The sequence below is a fragment of the Rhincodon typus genome, chromosome 12, assembly GCF_021869965.1.
Source record: "Rhincodon typus isolate 14 chromosome 12, sRhiTyp1.1, whole genome shotgun sequence".
Classification (NCBI taxonomy): Eukaryota; Metazoa; Chordata; class Chondrichthyes; order Orectolobiformes; family Rhincodontidae; genus Rhincodon; species Rhincodon typus.
This window is the reverse complement of record NC_063343.1, coordinates 64,771,195-64,787,462: the sequence shown is the minus strand read 5'-3', so window position 1 is coordinate 64,787,462 and position 16,268 is coordinate 64,771,195. Positions and strand designations below refer to the sequence as shown.

Below are 16,268 nucleotides of genomic sequence, written 5' to 3'. Positions count from 1 at the left end.
AAATGACACGAGGGTAACATTTTTACACAGAGAGTGGTTCGTGTGTGAAATGAACTGCCAGAGGAAGTGGTGGACACAGGTACAGTTACAACATTTAAAAGTCATTTGGATAAGTTCATGAAAGGGAAAGGTTTGGAGGGATATGGGCCAGGTGCAGGCAGGTGGGACTGGTTTAGTTTGGGAACATAGTTGGCATGGACTGGTTGGACCGAAGGGTCAGTTTCTGTGCTGTAAGACTATGGTGAGCCTGGGGGAATTCACTGACGCAGAAAGCTGTCCAAAACACTATAGGATCTTAAGAAGGAGTTGGATATGGTGGGGGGATCAAAGGATATGGGGGAAAAGCAGACACAGGCTATTGGCTAGAACAATCAGCCGTGATCATAATGCATGGCAGAGCAGGCTCGAAGGGCTGAATGGCCTTCTGCAGCTCCTAGTTTCTATGTTTCTCCACTGGGTGTGAATCACAAATCTTCAGGAAATCGAAGGCTTGGGGAAAATACATTTTATTAGTATTTAAACTTCGGACGGGCAATAAATGTTGGCCAGCAAGCAGTGCTCACATTCCACAAATGAATTTAAAAACAGTCTTCTTACTATATTTTTGCACAGTTTTGTAGACAACCTAAACATGGGCAGAGTAGAGTTTTGATCTGTGTCTCATTTGAAAATAAGGATTTGTTTTTCTGCTTTTCACACAGCATCAGCGAGCTCACGATGATCCTGTAGCCTTGAAGTACAGTTTCTACGAGGTTATTACTGCTAGGTCGGACACAATGCCAAAGCTCAGAGCTCTCCGGAATCGCTGTCTCTTTCCAGGCTGGTATGCGACACACATCGAGCGCTGGTTTAACTACTACCATGCCAACCAGGCAAGTTCTCTCCATTGTGAGCTCGGGGCAGTGAGAAGAGAATATGAGGTGGTGCCCTTCCCAGAGATGAATGGCTGTACCGCTGGGCGAGATCAGAGAGTTTGTGGCCAGTGCAATACTGGGTGTTGGTTAGCTCAGTTGGTTGGCAGGCTGGCTTGTAGTGCAGTGTGATACCAACAGCGCAAGTTCGATTCCTGGACCAGCTGAGGTAACCACTCAGGTCCTGCCTTCTCAACTTTGCCCCTAGCTTAAAGTGTGGTGTCCCTCAGGTTATCATCCCTCTCTAACCATGCCTCCTACATTCTCATCCAGGTCATTTATGTAAATGGACCCAGCACCAATTCCTGTGAAACACTGCTGGTCACAGACATCCAATCTGAAAAACCACCCTCCTACTGTCAAACCAATTTTGTATCCAATTGGCAAGCTCTCCCTGAATCCCATATGATCAAACTTTACTAACCAGCCTACTAGGTGGAACCTTGCTAAAGTCCATATGGACAATGCCTACTGCTCTGCCCTCATCTATCTTCTTGGTCGCATTCTCAAAAAAAACTCAATCAAGTTGGCGAGACACGATTTCCTACGCACAAAGCCATGTCGACTATCCCTAATCAGTCCTTGCCTCTTCAAATGCATGTGGATCCTATCTCTCAGCATCCCCTCCAACCACTTAACCGCCACTGATATCAGACTCATAGAACATAGAACATAGAACATAGAACATAGAACATTACAGCGCAGTACAGGCCCTTCGGCCCTCGATGTTGCGCCGACCTGTGAAACCAATCTGAAGCCCATCTAACCTAAACTATTCCATTATCATCCATATGTTTATCCAATGACCATTTAAATGCCCTTAAAGTAGGCGAGTCTACTATTTTTGCAGGCAGGGCATTCCACGCCCTTACTACTCTCTGAGTAAAGAACCTACCTCTGACATCTGTCCTATATCTATCACCCCTCAATTTAAAGCTATGTCCCCTTGTGCTAGCCATCACCATCTGAGGAAAAAGGCTCCCACTGTCCACCCTATCTAATCCTCTGATCATCTTGTATGTCTCTATCAAGTCACCTCTTAACCTTCTTCTCTCTAACGAAACCAGCCCCAAGACCCTCAGCCTTTCCTCATAAGACCTTCCCTCCATACCAGGCAACATCGTGGTAAATCTCCTCTGCACCCTTTCCAATGCTTCCACATCCTTCCTATAATGCGGTGACCAGAACTGTACGCAATACTCCAAGTGCGGCCTCACCAGAGTTTTGTACAGCTGCAACATGACCTCATGGCTCCGAAACTCAGTCCCTCTACCAATAAAACCTAACATACTGTACACCTTCTTAACAACGCTATCAACCTGGGTGGCAACTTTCAGTGATCTATGCACATGGACACCGAGATCTTTCTGCTCATCCACACTACCAAGAATCTTACCATTAGCCCAGTACTCTGTATTCCTGTTACTCCTTCCAAAGTGAATCACCTCACACTTTTCCGCATTAAACTCCATTTGCCACCTCTCAGCCCAGCTCTGCAGCTTATCTATGTCCCTCTGTAACCTGCAACATCCTTCCGCACTATCCACAACTCCACCAACTTTGGTGTCATCCGCAAATTTACTAACCCATCCTTCTACGCCCTCATCCAGGTCATTTATAAAAATGACAAACAGCAGTGGCCCCAAAACAGATCCTTGAGGTACACCACTAGTAACTGAACTCCAGGATGAACATTTCCCATCAACCACCACCCTCTGTCTTCTTACAGCTAGCCAATTTCTGATCCAAACCGCTAAATCACCCTCAATCCCATGCCTCCGTATTTTCTGCAATAGCCTACCATGGGGAACCTTATCAAACACTTTACTGAAATCCATATACACCACATCAACCGCTTTACCCTCATCCACCTGTTTGGTCACCTTCTCGAAGAACTCAATAAGGTTTGTGAGGCACGACCTACCCTTCACAAAACCGTGTTGACTATCCCTAATCAAATTATTCCTTTCCAGATGATTATAAATCCTATCTCTTATAATCCTTTCCAACACTTTACCCACAACCGAAGTAAGGCTCACTGGTCTATAATTACCAGGGTTGTCTCTACTCCCCTTCTTGAACAAGGGGACAACATTTGCTAGTCTCCAGTCTTCTGGCACTATTCCTGAAGACAATGACGACATAAAGATCAAAGCCAAAGGCTCTGCAATCTCCTCCCTAGCTTCCCAGAGAATCCTAGGATAAATCCCATCCGGCCCAGGGGACTTATCTATTTTCACACCTTTCAGAATTGCTAACACCTCCTCCTTATGAACCTCAATCCCGTCTAGTCTAATAGCCTGTACCTCAGTATTCTCCTCGACTACATTGTCTTTTTCCTGCCTGAATACTGACGAAAAATATTCATTTAGCACCTCTCCTATCTCTTCGGACTCCACGCACAACTTCCCACTACTGTCCTTGACTGGCCCTAATCTTACTCTAGTCATTCTTTTATTCCTGACATACCTATAGAAAGCTTTAGGGTTTTCCTTGATCCTACCTGCTAAAGACTTCTCATGTCCCCTCCTGGCTCTTCTTAGCTCTCTCTTTAGGTCCTTCCTGGCTAACTTGTAACTCTCAAAAAATTTGAATCCCTGACCAGGAACTTACTCTTTAATTCCCAGGCTTCTCCTTACAGCCTTTCTTAAATAAAGGCACAACATGAGCCACCCTCCAGTCCTGCTGGGTGGTGGTCGATACAAATATCTCTGCTGGCGGCTTCCCAATTTCTTCCTTAGCTTCCCACAATGTCCTGGGATACACTTGATCAGGTCCCAGAGGTTAATCTGCCTTTATGCTGTTTAAGACCTCCAGCACCTCCACACTTGATCAGGTCCCAGAGGTTAATCTGCCTTTATGCTGTTTAAGACCTCCAGCACCTCCTCTTGCGTAACGTGGACTGCTTTCAAGACATCAGTATTTATTTCCCCACATTCCCAACTTTCGTGTCTTTCTCTACAGTAAATACTGACGTGAAATATTCGTTTAGTATCTCTCCCATCTCCTGTGGTACCACAGATAGCCAACCTCGTTGATCCTTAAGGAGCCCTATTCTCCCCATAGCTGCTCTTTTGCCTTGAATGTACTTGTAGAATCTCTTTGGATTCTCCTGCACCTAATATGCCAAGGTTATCTCGCGTCTCCTTTCTGCCCTCCTTGTTTCCATCTTAATTCTGTACTTAATCAGAAATACTATTTATCACAGGTAGTTATATTCTAACAGCAGATAAACAATTAAATTAGATTTAGGAAACTCTACAAATTAAGACTGTCAACCCCAATGAACTGCCCTTAAAGGTAAAGCCATGAATATACTAGCAATCCATAGGGCTGGTCTCTCATTAGAGAGAGAGAGACAGCTGCTGGTGGTTTAATCTGAGGGTCACCACACCTTAGGTAAGGGGAGAGGTTGAGAAGGAGATTCCTTCAATGGTAATCTCAGCCAGTGCAGAAATTGAACCCATACTATTGGCATCACCCTGCATCGCAAACCAGCCATCCAGCCAACTGAACTAACCAACCCCTTTTTAAACAACTCACCTTATACATAGCCAACCATAAACAGGGGGAAAAATGCATGAGTGGAGGGAAAACTGGGAAAATAGTCCCATAGTCTTTGATTACAGGATCTGTTGGCTTGGTTCTTGCTAATCCAGTTTCTCCTCAACCTTCCTTCTTTTGAATGATTCCACTGGTTTGCAAGAGGCACAGGGTGGCTAGTTCACTGATGAAAGGTCTCTGACTTATCCAATTCAAAGTCTCAACTTTCAACATCTGCTGAAGGAAAGCTAGGCTGGTTTCTTCATGTTTAAAGTGGCTTACTGCAGAGAACTGAGAGAGAGGGAGTTATTTTGGGCTGCTGCAGACCTGCTGGCTTTTCAACTGGTCCGACAAGTGTCTCTTTGTCTTGCACACAACCCAAACTGTCCAGCTACCCGACAACCAATCATATAGTTGTTGGCAGGCAGATGATCTTTATCATTAATAGCTGGTCCCTAAGTCCTGAAACCAATCAGCTTGTCATAAGGCCATAAGACCATAAGATATAGGAGCAGAAATTAGGCCATTCAGCCCATCAGGTCCACTCTGCCATTCAATCATGGCTGATTAGTTTCTCAACCCCATTCTCCCACTTTCTCCCCGTAACCCTTGATCCCTTGACCATCAAGAACTCATCTATCTCCGTCTTAAATGTACTCAATGACCCGGCCTCCACAGCCTTCTGTGGCAGTGAATTCCATAGATTCACCTCTCTCTGGCTGAAGAAGTTTCTCCTTATCTCCGTTCTGCACGTTGCTAGAAGTCACAGGAACACAAATAGGGCTCACAAAAGATATCAAGTTTCTAACTTTCAAAACATGCAACTATTCTTGCAAACCCCCGAGATTCAAAGTTCCTTCACTTTTCAATCCACAGTTTTAAAAATGCAAAATCTAAGCAGACACTGTCTTCATACCACCAAACCTTTTCCTACTTGAAAATCTCACCTTAGGTGCCATATAAAACCCTTCATAATTTTGTGTACCTCAATTAAATCCCCCTTTCACCTTCTATGCTTTGAGAATAACCTTCGCTTCTCCAGACCATCAATGTAATTGAATCAGAGATAGTAGGAACTGCAGATGCTGGAGAATCCAAGACAACAAGGTGCAGGGCTGGATGAACACAGCAGGCCAAGCAGCATCATAGGAGCAGAGAGGCTGATGTTTCAGGCCTAGACCCTTCATCAGATGATGCTGCTTGGCCTGCTGTGTTCAACCAGCCCTGCACCTTGTTGTCATCAATGTAATTGCCCTGCCTTGATCATCCCTGTCAGTAAATCTCTTCCACCTCCTCTCCAAAGCCTTGCCATTCCACGATAAGTGTGGTGCGCAAAATTGGATAAGATTTTCTGATTGAGGCCCAACCAGTGGGATTATAAAGCACAGCTCGCTTGCTTTAAAGTCACAGATCCCATATTAATTTTTAACAACCTTCCCAATTTCTTACTGATCTGATTAGAAAGTTAAAAATTTAAACGTATTTTTGTTCCTCTTCTGCCGGGGAGAATGCAGTAAAGGTACAGCCATAAAAATTGGATTAGGTTCAAAGGACCAGCTTCCAGAGCACTGGAATCAGCAAAGCTGGCAAAGAATCTTTATCAAGACCACCAGCAAATCCTTAACCCCTCATTTCGACACTTTGTCAAAGGACCATCTGGGATTAACAACAAGTCTCTGCCTTTCCGTTAATGATGCCATAAATATGGCCTGCGGACTCTCTTCCATCAACCAGCTCACACTGTATTAAGTGTTCGTTTCATTTACCTTACATGTGGGGACACACAAGCTAATCATGGAATCAATTAAATTTTTCTTGCCTGAAAAGCAGAAAATCAAGTTTTGAATTGGCAATTGTTTATTAACCCCATAACTGTGCCATTTGATCACGGTTGCAATAATTCAGCATTAAGCTGCTGATTGTAAATTTACAGATTGCAATTGAGAGCGATATTAATTCAGAAGATGCCTTGAGAATTAGACTTGCTAGCTAGCTAACAAGTTCGTGAAAGCAACATACTGCACATGCTGGAAATGTAAAATAAAAAGAGTGCTGAGGAAACTCAACTTGTCTGGCAACATCTGTGGAGAAAGAAACAGCATCTGAAGAAAAGCCATACAGGAATTGAAATGTTAAATGCTGTTTCTCTCTCCACAGATGTTGCTAGAGTGCTGGGTTTCTCCCAACACATTCTGTTTTTATTTCAGCTAATATATTAGCTGTATTACACAGGATGTTTAATTAAAAATGCTCACATGGTGTAGTTAACAACGTTTCCAGAACTGACATAGGCTCATCATTCTGAGCTGTATTGTGACCTACACATTGTACTTACTGCTACATCTCCCTGAATGAAGATGATTATCTCCTTATTCTGCTTTTGGGCTCTTCATTCTGACACGCTGTTAGTAGTATCCAGACTCCAATCTCACTTCCTGCTATCTCAAAGAGTTTTTCATCCTCTTGTTATTACTATCCCAGCTAATGGTGATACTGAACAAATCAGATCCCAGTGTGAAACCTGGCCTGGTAGATCAGATGTTTTATTTTTAAAGTTTGGTTACTGTGGTAATCAGTCACTAACACATTCACACAAGATTGCAAAGATAGTTTTAACAAAGAAGACAAGTTTATTTTATAAACAAAAAGCTAACCTATGTACATATTAAAATCATTTGTAAAGATCTTACCACAACCAACCAAAAAAAGGCTCTTTTTTCTTAGCAACATCCTTTATGTGAGTGCCATCCTTCACAAGAAAATGTCTTACAGGCCGATTGAAGTTGCAAGTGATTCCTTTCAGCAATTTTCTGCACATTTGCCAGATGTAATTCTCTCTGCCTCTCGCAGAGATGCACATACAGGCTAAGTCACTGACCTTTCTTCACTGAATTCTATGAAAAGCTCAGGGCTTTTTCTAGCCCTGTTTACTCTGATTGCTGAAACAGTTTACAACTTCTTTCCAGCTCTGATGAAGGAATGGGAGGTATGGTTGCCAAAATTTGCTGATGAAACGCTGATAGGCAGGAACGTAAGTTGTGAAGAGGGCATATGGAGGCTGCAAAAAGATTATTCATAGTTTAAGTGAGTAGGCAATAATGGAGTATAGTGTAGTATAGTATATATAATGTAAAATTGACCATTCTGGTAGGAAGAATTTTTTAAAAAGCATATTATCTAAATGGCAAGAAATTCAAAACAGAACACTATAAGTGCATGAATCACAAAAGAATAGTTGACAGATACAGTGAGTCATTAAGAAAGCTAATGGATCTAAATTATAATTTATTGTGTCAGAAATTGAGTACAGAAGTAGGGTTGGGTAAACTTCAGATATATAGAATGTTGGTGAGACCATATCTGGAGTACTGCGTACAGGATTGGTCTACTTTTTTGGGAAGGATATAAATGCATTAGAATAAGTTTAGAGAAGATTTACCAGTCTGATAACAGAATGGATGAGTTGTCTTATAAGGAAAGATAGAACAAGAAAAAACAGAATTGCAGGAAATCTGAAACAACTACAATAATTGCTGGAAAACTCAGCAGGTCTGTCAGTATCTGTGGAGAGAAAGCAGAATTAATGTTTCGGGTCCAGTGACCCTTCTCCAGACCTGGGAAAGATTGGAGTCTCGGAGAATAAGAAGAAACAAGATTGAAGTTTTTCTGAAGAAGGGTACAGACCCAAAACGTTAGCTTTCCTGCTCCTCTGAGGCTGCTTGGCCTGCTGTGTTCATCCAGCTCTACACCTTGTTATCCTTGATTGAAGCATACAAGGTGTGGAAGGGTTTTGACAGAGTAACTGTGAAAAGGAAGTTTCCACTTATGAGAGAATCTACAACCAGGGGTCACTGCTTAAAGGTAAAGGCTCACCCATTTAAAAGAAGAGAGGCATCTTTTGTTCTCTCATAGAGGGTCATGAGTCTTTTGAAGTCTCTTCCTCAAAAAGGTGATGAAAGCAGCATCCTTGAATATTTTTAAGGCTGAGGTGGATTATTTTCTTGTGGAGCGCGGGAGTGAAGGGTTATCAGGGGCTAAGTAGGAATGTGGGTTTGTGAACTAATCGCAAATAAGACCAGCCATAAACTTATAAATAGCAGAACAGGCTTGAGGGGCTGAATGGCCTCTTCCAGATCCTTGTTTGGATGTATGAGATTGTCAAAATTAAACTGTCCTTCTGCTGATAGTGAATCATTTCCTTCTTCAGGACTGAAATTTACTTGTGGCTCCTGATGTTTCCATCAGTAGGTATTGAGATATTAACACTTCAGAAGTTATCTAATCAGCTAGCTTATCTAATCATTTACCTTAGGTTACATACTTCATGGGAAATGCTGTTTTGCATTGATGATTAGAAATGACTTTCTGGCCTTTTTAAAAAAGGTCATTTTGGGGCAGCCTGGTGGCTCAGTGGTCAGCAGTGCTGCCTTACAGCACCAGAACCCAGGTTCAATTCCACCCACAGGTGACTGTCTGTGTGGAGTTCCGCGTGGGTACCCTCTGGACATTCCAGTGTCCTCCACAGTCCAAAGATGTGCAGGTTACGGTGGACTGGCCATGCTAACTTGTCCAGGGATGTGCAGGCTCGGTGGATTAGCCGAGTAAATGCAAGGTTACAGGGAGGGGGTGGGTCTAGGTAGGATACTCTTCAGAGAGTCAGTATGGGCCAAATGGCCTGCTTCTGCACTGTAGGGATTTTATGAGGAGAGAGAACTAAAAACCCATTTTCTTCTACTTTTGGGATCCTCAATAATAATAATAAATTGTAAACATTCAGCAGATTGTACCCTCTAATTTTTCACTGTTAACAGAGATAATATTTATACATTTTTGAGTCCAAAAGTTAGAATATTGTTAGGAATCTTTGTAAACGTCTGGTCAAGCTGCAACTAGAGTACTGTCATCCTGTTTGGGTCACTGCACTTTAAGAAGGATGTGAGGGTTTTTAGATGGCGTAAAGGAGATTTATCAAAATATTTCCAAACCTGAGGGAGGTTACTTTCATTCTTCATTTGGAGTCATTAAGTCAGAGAAGCTGGGGTTGTTCTCCTTGGAGCAAAAGAGGTTTCTGAGGTGTTTTGATAGAGGTGTACATGATAATGACCTGTTCAGAGAGGGCAGACAAAGAAAGACATTTTCCTATTAGCTGACAGTTCAAAAATTTTTATTTTATAATTTTATTTTATAGTTTATAAAAACTTTCTTTTAAATTTTCTGCCTTTATATTCTGTGTTTTGATTTATTTTTCTGTGTTTTAAGATGGTGCCAGAGAGTGGCGACACTGTTCAATACTTTTTGACTGTATTTTGTAACAAAATACACGTGACAATAAATAAATGAATAAACAATTAGGGGAGATAGATTTAAAGTTTTAGATAAAGACGCAAGGGTAATGAGAGAAAGAACCTATTTACGCAGTGAGTGACAATCACCTAGAACACACTGCGTTTGAGGGTGGAAGAAATAGAGATGGACAATGATTTCAAAAGCAACTTGAATGAGCTCTTGGAGGAAATAAACTTGCAAGGTTACAGGGATGGACTGAAGGGATGGGACTAATTGAATGGCTCTACACAGTGTTATGACAGGATGGGTATGACCTCGAGGTGGCAATGGGCCTAGTGGTATTATCCCTGGAATATTAATCCAGAAACTCAGCTAATGTCCTGGGGACCTGCGTTCGAATCCTGCCACGGCAGATGGTGGAATTTGAATTCAAAATAAAAATCTGGAATTCAGAGTCTTACGATGACTGTTGGGGAAAAAAACCCATCTGGCTCACTAATGCCCTTTAGGGAAGGAAGCTGCCACTCTCACCTGGTCTGGTCTACATGTGACTCCAGATCCACGGCAATATGGTTGACTCTTAAATGCCCTGTGGGCAATTAGGGACGGGTGACAAATGCTGCTGAGCCAGCGACGCTCTCGTCCTGTGAATGACTTTGAGCCAAAATGAGCGAAAAAGCCTCCCTCTGAACTATTATGACTCATGACGTGCACTAGATAACATTGTTACTCTCAAACTACTACAGACCCCTGCGAAAACTGCCTTTCTTTTGTGTCAAACTACTGTTTGACAGCTCCTTGTTTTAAAAAGAAGCTTCTCCAATTCATTTCAGGGTGACAAATGCATGAGATAAATTCACTCTTTCTTTTGCAGCTAATTACCTAAAACAGCCTTGTCTGTGCCTTTAGTGACATGTTTGGGTTACTGAAGGGGTAAAACACACCTAGGTTGGGAGATCATTCCACACACAACTCCCCCCCACTGGCCACCCACAACTTCTCGATTTCTTTTGTCAAAAAGAAACGTTAAGGTCTCTTGGAGTGCCATCCTCTGTGGCTTGTTGGCGAGCCTTCCAGTGACACAATTCTCCCTTCCTCTTCAGATTCTCGTTCTCGATGGACAACTACTCCGAACAGAGCCCGCTGCAACAATGGAAAAGGTGCAGAAGTTCCTGGGCCTTCGAAACATTGCTGATTATCACAAGCTGCTGATGTGAGTAATGTCTGAACGGTTCTCAGCTGAGAGTCACCACTCTCAACAAAAACAGAAGTTGTTGGAAAAGTTCAGCAGGTCTGGCAGCATCTGTGAAGAAAAAAATCAGAGTTAACGTTTCAGGTCCGGTGACCCTTCCTCAGAACTGATGGTAGCTGGGAAAACGTCAGTTTATATGCAGAAAATAGGGAGGGGAGGGTGGGGTAGGGAGTAAACGATAGGATAGAGCCCGAAGAGAGAGAAGAGCAGTTGGACAGACAAAGGAGTTGATAACGACGTTGCCAGACCTGCTGAGCTTTTCCAGCAACTTCGGTTTTTGTTCCTGATTTACAGCGTCCGCAGTTCTTGCGGTTTTTATTTAGTAATCACTCAGACCTTAGTATTCACCTCACCTTTCACCCCCCACTCCCCAGTGCATTGGAGAGGGGTGAGGGGGCATCTTACCAGAAGGATTACAGAAAGTTGGGAAGTCAATGTATTCACTGGAGTATAGAATGATGAAAGGGGATGTGACTGAAACATATAAAATTCTGTCAGGGTGATCAGTTTGGATGCAGGGAAGACGTTTTCCCTAGCTGGGGTGGGGAGCGTTGGAGGTCCAAGAGAGCACTCATGGTCTCAGGGTAGATGGTAGGCCATTTTGGATTGAGATGAGGAGAATGTTTTTTTCACTCAGAGTGTAGTGAGCCAGTGGAATTCTCTACCACAAAAGAATGTGGAGGCCAGGCCACTGAATATATCCAAGAAAGAAATTCTAGAAACTAAAGGTGTTGAAAGGTTTGGGGAGAGTGCAGTACACACATCGCCTACACTGTGCAACTGACTGGGATTAAATAGCTGAGCATGGAAACAACAGAGAGGGAGCCTGGATAGCTCAGTTGGTAGCACATCAGGCTTTCATTCCAAGGATCTAGGGTTCAAGTCCTTGTCAGGATGCTGTTCTGGCTTCTGTTTGTTCAATTCACTTACAACAACAATTAAACACAGCAGAATCATCTCTCAGAAGGGGTGCTTCAAAAGTCATTCACTCAACTTTCAAACAAGATCCTGGAATCAACTGCAATCTTTGGTGGTTTGGTTGGGCTTTGCATGTAGATTAATCTGTTGGAAAATATGAGTGATTTACTGGTGGGGGTTAGTAGAAGGAGGAAAAAGTATCAAGGATGATGAGAAATTAAACATTTAGTTGGTTGTAAGAGCACTTTTGCCTATACAAACAAAAGCGAAGGGAGTCAACTATGAGAGCTCTTGTGGTCCAGTGGTACTGTCCCTGCCTCCTGAGTCAGGAGGCACAGGTTCAAGTCCCCCTGCTCCCAGGGTGTGACATAGCATCTCTGAACAGGTGAATCAAAAATATCTAGAACTAGCTCCTATGGATAGGAAAGGATATTAGCCAAGTGCAGAGAAATGTGGTTAGCATGGATGGACATTTTGGCCAGCTTGGGCCGAAGGGCCTGCCTCTGTGCTGTAAGACTCCATGACTCTAGTTGACAACAGTCTCACGCAGCTAGATAGCAGCAGAGGACATTCAAGGCCTTTGCAGAGAAAAGGGAGATGGGGCAGAGTCTCCCTCAGGTCAAGGAAGGCTTTTGAGGAAGGGGTGTTGACCATAAGACCAGACTTGAAGGAGAGAAATCACACTTTACTCACACTGACCTTGAGAAACACCTTTAGGAATTTTACCAGGTTGGAAGCCCACTGTATGTGCAAACTGTGATGGATTATGAACCGATTCTCACATCATTATGATCATGTATATACTGAACAATACCTCCCCCTTTTGGTCAATCTTCATATTATCTGCAAACATTATCCAACATGAAATAAAACTAGAAAATTGTACTGTTCCCAAGGTTAAATCATGGGAATAGTGTATTTCAGGAGCAGCTGTGAGGAAATAGGTCACTTTTTCACAGTACAATTCAACAAAACAAGAATCAAGGAAAACATTCTAATGCTGTGGTATCTGTGACAGTTAGCTAACATGTCAGATTGGAACAAAGCAGCCCACTTGATTGGTATTAGATCCACCAGCATTCAGTCCTTCCATTACCTATGCACAGTGAAAGCAGTGTGTACTAGCCTCAAGAGACGCTCCAACAATTCACCAAGATTCCTTCAATAGCATCTTCCAAACGCTTGACTGCTACCATGTGGAGGGACATGGAGCTGTAGATACATGGGAATACCAACCCCTACAAGTTCCCCTCCAAGCCACTCGCCATCCTGACTTGGAAATGTATCGCCTTTTTTTTTAACTGTTGCTGGGTCAAAATTCTGGAAGTCTACCTAACAGCTCTACCTGCATCCCAAGGACTGCCCTGGTTCAATGTAAAAACATAAGCCTCTCTGTTGACATGGCAACAGGGTAAGGCCACTAAACGTTAAAAGTCGGTAGCAATGTCCATACATTGAGAGTGAACAAAATAAATAATTTGACACTCATTTTTCTCTGAATTTCAGATTTGATCTGAAGAAAGGCTTCTGGTGTCAGCTGCTGGATGGCAATAAATCAAAGTGCCTGGGGAAAAGTAAAGGCCGGAGGTACCCAGAGATGGACAGTGATGTAAGTACTCAACATGTCCAATCTATCCACTGCTCTGTATCCAAGCACAAATTGAATGGCATGCTTGGAGGATACAGGAGGGATCTGCAGGCTACTTCTGGATCTGTGTCAGTGATATGGCGTAAAGACAAAGCTATAAAGATATATTAAAGTTTCCTGAGGAAGTTGTGGATGTGGGTACAATTATAATATTTAAAAGATATTTGGATAAGTACATGAATAGGAAAGGTTTGGAAGGATATGGGTCAGGAGTAGGTAGCGGGACTAGTTTAGTTTGGAATTGTGTTCGGCATGGACTTGTTGGACCGAAGGGCCTGTTTCCGTGCTGTATGACTATGATTCTATGATGAGGAGCAGCCAATCTCCAACAATCTTAGAATTGAGAATTCGACCAGGATTGTTTCAGTAGAGTTCTGATGGTCAGAAGCATCATTTATTTTACCGTTTTATGCAGTCAGAAATCTTCACGTTGAGACTTGACTCGACTGTTCTGTTCAGTGTGAAAAACGATGTGCAAATTTGAAATGATGACCACTAAAAACCCTGGCTTCCCTGCTGATTCAGAGCCAATGGTGTTAGCCTGGCAGGACTTGTAGATGGAAGTGTGTTGGAGTTATGTGCGCTCCCTGATGGGGGGAACTGGAAATGACCAGAGTTTCCACCTGGGTCTGGGACACCTGACCCCATGCAATCAAACGTTTAATTACTTACTGTTGAAGAGCCTGGCCAAAGTTGCCATTACCCCATGGCCAGCACGTTAATGTGGAAGCTGTTCCTAACCGTAATGTAAGCGCCATTCTGCCTGTTTGACAGGAGCATGTTGAACTTTCCCTATCTGGCACTGTTGAATCCCTGGAGATGCAGGTCATCACCTTTCACCTTCCCTCTATCCTGTACAACCCTCGCTCGACTTTCTGTGACCCTCAGGCCAGCCACCATCACCCTTGTTCGACTGTCTGATAATCTAGAGTTATCCCCATCATCACCATTGGATTGTACCCTGCTGCCATTGTCCTACCCTCTGTCAATCCTAACCTTTGTTTTTATTTATTTATTCACGTGATGAGGGTGTCTCTGGCTAGGCAGCATTTATTGCCCATCCCTAATTGCCCAGAGGGCAGTTAAGAGTTAACCACATTGCTATGGGTCTGGAGTCACATGTAGGCCACACCAGGTAAGGATGGCAGTTTCTTTCCCTGAAGGGCATTAGTGAATTAGATGGATTTTTCCGACAATCAACAATGGATTTACGTTCATCATTAGACTCATTAATTCCAGATATTTTATAGAATTCAAATTCCACCATCTGCCATAGTTGGATTCAAACCCAGGTCCCCAGAACATTATCTGAGTCTCTGGGTTAACAGTCCAGCGATAATACCACTAGGCCATCGCCCCCCCACCCCAGGCATCAATGGTCATCCTCAACCATTGCTCTATCACCCTCATCCAACCCTCAAATACTGTTGACTCTCCCAGTCTCACCATTGACCTGCTGTCAATCACCTTCCATGTCTGTCCATTGAGCTCACACCTCCTTCAACAGAGATTGATCTTCCCTTTGGTATCCAGCTCCTTCTCTCTGTCCACCATAACTTGACCTCCCGACCTCCCTCCCTCCCTCGAACAGGTAGGTCATAAGCTCCCTGTACAGATGCTGAGCAAGCACAATGCAATGACTTCATCCCCTCTCCCCTGATCCAACAAAGTTCCCCATCATGGGAAAGCCAGCTCCTTCTCACTCCAAATCCAGCAGGAAGACTACCGTATTTGCAACATGCCACTTTTAACCAGTCCGGGATCTGAAGGCACTTGTTTCTCGTGTACTGCTGACTTCATTGTAAAGATACAATTTAATCTGGTGACCGTGTGTTTTAACTAATAGGCACGATATGCTATAGGTCAGCACGGTGGCTCAGTGGTTAGCATTGCTGCCTCACAGCACCATGGACCTGGGTTCAGTTCCAGCCTGGGGTGCCCATCTGTGTGGAGTTTGCATGTTCTCCCCGTGTCTGGTTGGGTTTCTTCTGGGTGCTCTGGTTTCCTCCCACAGTCCAAAGATGTGCAGTTTAGGTGGATTGGCTGTGCTAAATTGCCCTGTAGTGTCCAGGGATGTACAGGTTAGGTGGATTGGCCATGGGAAATGCGGGATTACAGGGATAGGGTAGCAGGGGTAAGTCTGGGTGGGAAGCTCTTCGGAGAGTTGGTGTGGACCTCTTGGGCCGAATGGCCTGTTTCCACACGGTAGGGATTCTATGATAAAGAACTGCGGATGCTGTACATCAGGAACAAAAACAAAGTTGCTGGAAAAGCTCAGCAGGTCTGGCAGCATCTGTGGAGGAGAAAACAGAGTTAACGTTTCGGGTCCGGTGACCCTTCCTCAGAACCATATTCTATGATACTTAGAATCCTGTTTCAGTCCTCCATTGACCTGCATCCTGCTAACAGAACATGGCATTTCCTCTCCTGCTTAACAAATTTCCCTTGTCTGTCTCATCTCCAGCTCTTGGAATTTCACTAGAATTAGCCCAATGTCTCAGAATCTGGACATTGCGGGTTCAAATCCCATTCTGAGCTATCAGCCCGCCATCTACATTGGAGCCGCAGTTGAATGCTGATGGGCTGCTTCAGGCAGTTTCTTATGGAGGAGATGTTAATCTAATCCGGTTAAACTAAATTGGGCAGATCCCTAGATTCCAGGCTGCATCTTAAAAGAACGGGAGAGTTCACCTACTGTTTTGAACCGGAG

The 16,268-nt window shown here is 43.5% G+C and overlaps 1 protein-coding gene across 1 annotated transcript in view; it reads left to right on the top strand.

Annotated features, from left to right (window-relative positions):
* ndst1b (N-deacetylase/N-sulfotransferase (heparan glucosaminyl) 1b) overlaps nucleotides 1-16,268 on the top strand; it is a 331,224-nt gene that overhangs the window by 306,275 nt on the left and 8,681 nt on the right. Inside the window, exons 19-21 of the mRNA XM_048603490.1 lie at nucleotides 702-872; nucleotides 10,844-10,953; nucleotides 13,417-13,519. Coding sequence (XP_048459447.1) covers nucleotides 702-872; nucleotides 10,844-10,953; nucleotides 13,417-13,519 — 384 coding nt within the window. The remainder of the gene's footprint in view (nucleotides 1-701; nucleotides 873-10,843; nucleotides 10,954-13,416; nucleotides 13,520-16,268) is intronic.